The sequence below is a fragment of the Adelges cooleyi genome, unplaced genomic scaffold, assembly GCF_023614345.1.
Source record: "Adelges cooleyi isolate 19-005CV unplaced genomic scaffold, UGA_ACOO_1.1 ACOO_flye_CR_arks_rails_tigmint_CR_PRNA_30, whole genome shotgun sequence".
In the NCBI taxonomy this organism is placed as follows: Eukaryota; Metazoa; Arthropoda; class Insecta; order Hemiptera; family Adelgidae; genus Adelges; species Adelges cooleyi.
The window spans coordinates 11,028,827-11,035,269 of record NW_026095971.1 but is presented as its reverse complement, the minus strand read 5'-3'; the positions used below and the strand labels follow the sequence as shown (position 1 = coordinate 11,035,269).

At 38.8% G+C, this 6,443-nt stretch overlaps 1 protein-coding gene across 2 annotated transcripts in view; it reads right to left on the bottom strand.

The window, feature by feature from the left end:
• Positions 1 to 750: 750 nt before the first annotated feature.
• LOC126838701 (frizzled-2-like) overlaps positions 751 to 6,443 on the bottom strand; it is a 47,889-nt gene continuing 42,196 nt past the window's right edge. For both annotated transcript variants that reach the window (XM_050573339.1, XM_050573338.1), the window contains one exon: positions 751 to 3,612. In XM_050573339.1, coding sequence (XP_050429296.1) covers positions 1,684 to 3,501 — 1,818 coding nt within the window. In that variant the 5' untranslated portion in view covers positions 3,502 to 3,612 and the 3' untranslated portion in view covers positions 751 to 1,683. The remainder of the gene's footprint in view (positions 3,613 to 6,443) is intronic.

The following is a 6,443-nucleotide window of genomic DNA, read 5'->3' as shown; positions in this document are numbered from 1 at the left end:
GTACTTACTTCATAAAAAAATGACGGAAACCTTTTACTCGCTCTCGAACTAGTTAGGATGCTCTCAAGAAGAAACTTTTCCATAGCTAATTGGATTAAATTTAACACAAGACGTTGACGTACCGGGACCAAACTTTTGGAAACGAATAATTTTTCATTTAATTCAAAATAATAAATTGTATTTTATAATTTTTCATTTAATTCAAAATAATAAATTGTATTTTATAAAGAATGATTCTTTTCCTTTTTTTTCATTATTAGCTAGTAATAATTTCGTTGAGTACTTCCAGATCACATACCTGCAATTAAAGTTTTAATGACGACTTGTTCGGAGAACTGTACATTGTTAGGTAAGTATATTTCGTCTCAATATTGAAATAGGTGGAGATCATCAAACGTTATGCAGTTGATTTGTATAACTGTACAGCGTTTTAACTGCTATTACAACGCTGATTGGCAAGTCGTCTGTAGTTTGTTTTTTAAAAATCATGTACTTTAAAAAAAAAATTAAATAATTAATGGTGTAATTAACACGAGTCTCCGAGACATTCTGATTACTCGCTTTTATTTATGTTGATTAGTAATAAAAAAACTCTCTTGTAATTAAAACAAGTCTCCGGGAGTCTATTAATTAAAATTAAAATACCGTCGTTTAGCTAGGATTTTTACAACTGGGGTATAAATAAACCTGTTTGCAACACTGAATAGGAAAACGTAAAATGTACAATTTTTATTTTTAAATCATGTTATGTACAGTAGGTATATGTTTGCTACATAGTTGTATTTATATAATAAATAAATATATATTATATAATAATATTATAATAAATAGTATAAATAATTTGTACACGAAAAATACACGTAAACAAACTTACGAGTATATAATTATTAATATTATTATTTATTATTATCACTTAAGGGTTACGTATACCGTATGTTTTAGCGGGCAGTACAAGGACTTAACAAGTCAAAAAGAAAAAAAAACATAATAGTTTACAAACATTTAGATTTTAGACAAATTGGCGTATTTTTAAAACAACGCTGTAATAGTATATTGCACAACTGCTTCTTACAGCAATCAACCTGTATTTTTTCATTTTTGTTCTTCACAAGAAAAAAAACGGTTAAAAAGATATATAATTATAGTCATCGCCGAATAACCGAAAGTCGTTTTTTCTTTTTATATTAATTACAAAATTAAAGGGTTCCTTACCGCTAGTATAACAAAAAAACATTCATAACTTAACTACTAGGACTAGTATACGCGTCTTACATCTAAAGTTATTTACAATAATAATCATTGTGTTTGGAAAGCACCAGAAAAGAAATCTACAGGCCTGAGGAGATGAACGCTACTGTGTTCCACTGCAAGTATTTGCTTACAAATCAGTAAAGAAAGATATTGTGGTAGGTACAATTATATGATATTCGTTGTGGAAATAGTAAGTTCTGCTTATAGATGTCTAACTGCATTAGTGTAAAACTATGTAATAGTTTTATTCTAGCCACACAGTGGTTTTCTAAGTTCATTATGAATACATAGAGATCAATTTTTTTATTATGAGAGCCATCCTGCCCAACCAGTTTAAAGTGGTCCGTAATCACTGAGCCCGGTAGTGGAGGGCATCATGTCATCGGACGGGTCTGGTTGTTCGTAACTCATGGCAGGAGTAGCGTACTGATGTCATACGTGGCTAAGAGGCGCCTGTTTGATAATGTGGTGGTGTAGGCTGGAAGAAGGCGCCAAGTGATGGGACGAAGGCAGCGTACTTCCCGGGATGGATGGTGCCGGCATGTACTGCAGTTGTTTTCGCTGCTTTCCCGGATTGATCAACACCGGGTTAGGTCCTCCTTTGGCTGACCGCCCGCTTCCGCCACCGAACAATCGTCGCGACAGTCTTTTCCACGAGCCTACGGTTTTTCCAGACCATATCCATACACCGGACGTGACGCCCATAACTAGTGTCATGAAATACTTGAGCATTAGCATGGTGTACACGGGCTTGGTGTCCGGATCAGGGTCGGCGCAGGGACAAGCAAAATGAGCGATTCGATCAGCCATGTATCTGGCCTCGTAGTAGTAACAGCCGATGACCACGGATGCCGGTACGGTGTAAAGTACGCTGAATACTCCAATGCGAATCATTAGTTTTTCCAGCTTGTCCGCCTTACTTCGGCCAACTTGTTGTTTGATTACGTTCCTGATGCGAAACAGCGAAACAAAGCCTCCCAGTAGAAACGAAACGCCCAACGCCAAGTAAACGATTAGCGGCGCTAACACGAACATTTTCAAATTATCAGTATTTTGGTTGCCTACGTAGCATACCCCGGCAAACGTATCTCCGTCCACGGCCGACATAACCAGCACACCGAGTGACTTGACAGTCGGTATTAACCATGCTGCTAAATGGAAATATTGCGAATAAGATGCGATCGCTTCATTGCCCCATTTCAGGCCTGCTGCCAGGAACCACGTGAACGCCAGTATCACCCACCATATGGAAGAAGCCATACCGAAGAAATATAGGAGTAGAAAGACCAAAGTGCACGGTGTGGGGCCGGATGCATTGTATTTGACAGAACCATTGGGTTCACACGCGACCGCGTCATGGCCCGCATAAACTCGTATCAAAAATCCCAAACTCACCATCAAGTAACAGCCTGACAAGAACACTATAGGCTTTTCCGGATACTTGAATCTCTGTGGGTCGATCGTGTACGTAGTCAGAGTCATCAAGGTGGTCACGCAGCAAATACTGGACCACAGAAAAATCCAAGACGATGCAAAGTCTTTTTCGTCTTCAGTAAATAAAACGCCTCGGCACGGCATGGCGCAATTGTCTACACCCGCCACAGACACTCCAGTCCTGTTGTACCGCAACGATTCTTTTTCAATGGGTACCAAAGGTGGCCTACACTTACACTCGCAATCGTCGTCGAACATAAACTTTTCGCATCCCTTTGCCTTGCTGCCAGGTTTACATTTTCCAGTTGATCCGGTCGGTTTCTTTGTAGGCTTCGCTGGTCCTTGCTGTTCATATACGTCTTGGGCCATACAGAGTTCTGGACCACCGTGTACCGGTAGCTTATCACACTGCATCTTTTCCGGCCACACAAATCCGTAACTCTGCATAAGCGGCAAGCAACCGTCTCGGGCCCGTTCACATACGCTTCGACACGCTTGCAAAGGCCGTTGATATTCTTCGATGCATATCGGCGTATAAACGGAACACAGGAAAAATTTAAGATCAGCAGAGCAGTTGATTTCTACGAGCGGCCAGAACTGATGGACTTCCATACCAGCTTCTTCTTGAGTTTCATGGTTTAGTGGGTTCGGCATGGAGGTCATATTGTAGCCGATACCTCTGCACATGGGTATGGTGATTTCTTCACAACGTCCACCCGGAATGGCCGCTGCATTGGTAACCGGTACCGGTTGCATGTTGCATAACACACAGCTGATGGTGATGCATAACAGTGCCAACGTTACGACGGGTGACATGGTTGTAGCTTTGGTATATATGTACTTGTTCAATTAAAAATATATATCGTTACTCTCGAACTTGACAAAGGAAACGTGACGATCTTGAAATCCAAAACATGATCGTAACTCCTAAAACAAAATAAAAAAAAAAAACAAATAAGTTTTATTTTGTTTGAAATTACACTAGATCGTTTTAAATTAAATACGTTTTAATGTATAGAACAAACTCAGGGAGGTACGGTTAATGATAACATTTCATTTACAAATCGAGTTCGATTGTACAAACATTTTAATAGTAACAAATATGAACTAACACTATCCGTTAACAGTTAAATATATCTGTAGTAAGCAGGACTTATCACATAGGAAGTTAATTATATAAATTAACACTTTAACTTTTAAATATTTTTATAAGTTTTATATTTGACTAATAACAACAAAATGTATAATACAATTATAAAACAATAATTAAGTAAATCAAATAACTGGCAAGAAGGGACTAAGTGCTGACTAATACTGACAAACACTGACAATAATCTGACTGTAACTGAATTCTCAGTTACAGTAAATCTCATTGAAATTTACTGACTATAATACAGGAGAATAGTAAGCATAAATAGTAATATGCAAATCAGCTTACTAGGTGTTTAGGTGTGTACGGAATTTGAGAATAACAAGTATAAGGAATTCTAGTATTAGGTCTAAAAGGAAATAGAGCCGAGAATAACAAGAAGTAATTACATATTGGGAATTAGTAAACAGAATATAAACTACTAATTTAAATAACCTTAGAACCCATAAATAATAAAATGTACATGTAAGCTTTAGCTTATTACACATCAAAATTAATACTTTTAATATTGGTAGTCCTTTGTATGACTTACATATAACTCTAATAATAATTCCCCATAAGAACTTAAGCTCATCAATACACCTGTGTTTTGAAAATTATGATTTAGGTTGTTGTTTTATGTGTGCCTTTAAGATGCCTTTTCGAACTATTATTATTATGATTATTAGCTTAACGTGAATGCCAAACATACTGTGATGTTTACGTGAACCGGGCCGAATGGTTCGTGGAATTACTACTGTGACCCGAAACGAACACGCCTTAAATTTGTGTAAAAATGTCTTGGGCAGGTCAGACGTGTCAAAATACGCGATCGGCAGTAGTTTTAAAAACAGATGACACGTTTAATGTATCTCGTCGGACACAGCGTGTTTCTCTGTTTACTGACATGCTTTAAACGTTCAGTGTGCAAACTAAGAGGCGACGGACCGAATCCATTACTACGGTGAGCTGTTGACAAATATAGTGACAAAGGTTTTCCGGATAAACCCGGTTTATGGGTACCGTGGGCGTTGATTGCTATTATTACGTATGCGCGAGGGAAGGGGATGCAAAATCAAATTCCCGCCTAATGCATATATGTATTCGCGAACAGGGCTTCTACAGCTCAGAGCGCGATACGGAGAAATACGGAAAGGGGTTCGGTAATTGCACAGCGGCCGCCCAAACACCGAAACGATTGAAAACTGACGAATCGTCGTCACGAGCAAACGAACTCGATGGGAACTTCATTATCCTCTACTATCCTCTCATCGTCCCCACAATTGGTATATGGACGTGGATAGTGAAATTGCGTTCGACACTACTACTACTGTAGCTGTGTGCAAACAAACCCTCTCCCTTTACGAATTCACCTATTCACGGAGATTCTATTTACACCCCTCTCGCGTTTCGTTCAACAATAAGAGCAAATATCGAGTTGAATTTCGCGTAATGACGTGGAATGACCGAGTCGTCTTGAACCACTGATGATGACTCGGCTGGCTCTTTTCCATCCGAATACGGACGCGTCGTACATAAAATGTATTAAAGACGTGACCGAGTATGTAACATAATATAGTACCTCGGCCGATCTGTTGAAAATCGAACGCGGTTGACGTCTACCCAAAACGAATCGATTCCTTGGTACAAAAATCGTACACAAACACATACACGTAAAAAATTGGTGTATGCGACGATGAGTGCGTTCAACTCTCTTACATGTGTGAGCGTTTGTGTGTGTGTGTGTCTATATTTTATACAGTATAATAAACACTATAGGTTCGCGTGACAAATCGGCTAGGTGTAATATTATTTATATATTATATGGACGCGAGTATAGCGACAACAAAACACACACATACAATGACCGAAGAAAATGTAATGGACGCACCACCGATGGAATTATTATTCGCTCCTCGACAACACGAACCCCGTAACAACCAACGATAATAATAATTAACTATCTCATTATCCCTTGGACTATAGGCTCAGTTCTAACCGGTCATTTGAGGGCTTCTTGCTAGACGCTTGTCGCAAGGACCTCGTACGGAACAGCGCCCGTTTATCTCTATTGCAGTGTGGACAAAAAATAATAAAAAGTCTTGTACAACACATATTATACTTATAAAGTGTATATTGGATAACACGACACCATCGCCGCCGCCGTTTAAGTTGTAGCGGTCGTGTTCAATAATATTCTCGTTGCACAGGACGGCAGAACGTCCTGGACCGTTTCCATATCTGTACGAGACGATCTCCGTGTCTTTTTATTGTTATTGTTATTTCTTTTCGAATAAATCGACTTGTCCGACGTCCGTGTGTGGGTTTATCGGGCCTTGTACATCTCACGTTTTCCACCCGCTGCGATCCAACTAGCATAATGTTAACGTGTTACCCATGATAAACCTACCTACATCACGAACGGGAGACTCCATCAATTTGAATAATACATCAATATTTTTCTCAGAGTTTTGATCGACAACCTAGTTTTTGATATCTTATCGACTTACTAGCGTTCGACGTAGAAACCCGCTGCTTTTAATAATTGTTCTGTACAAGTAGATTACGTTTCTCCACGCTGCCCTAGCTCACTGACAAAATACATTATTTTTCGGTTTATAAACGTTCA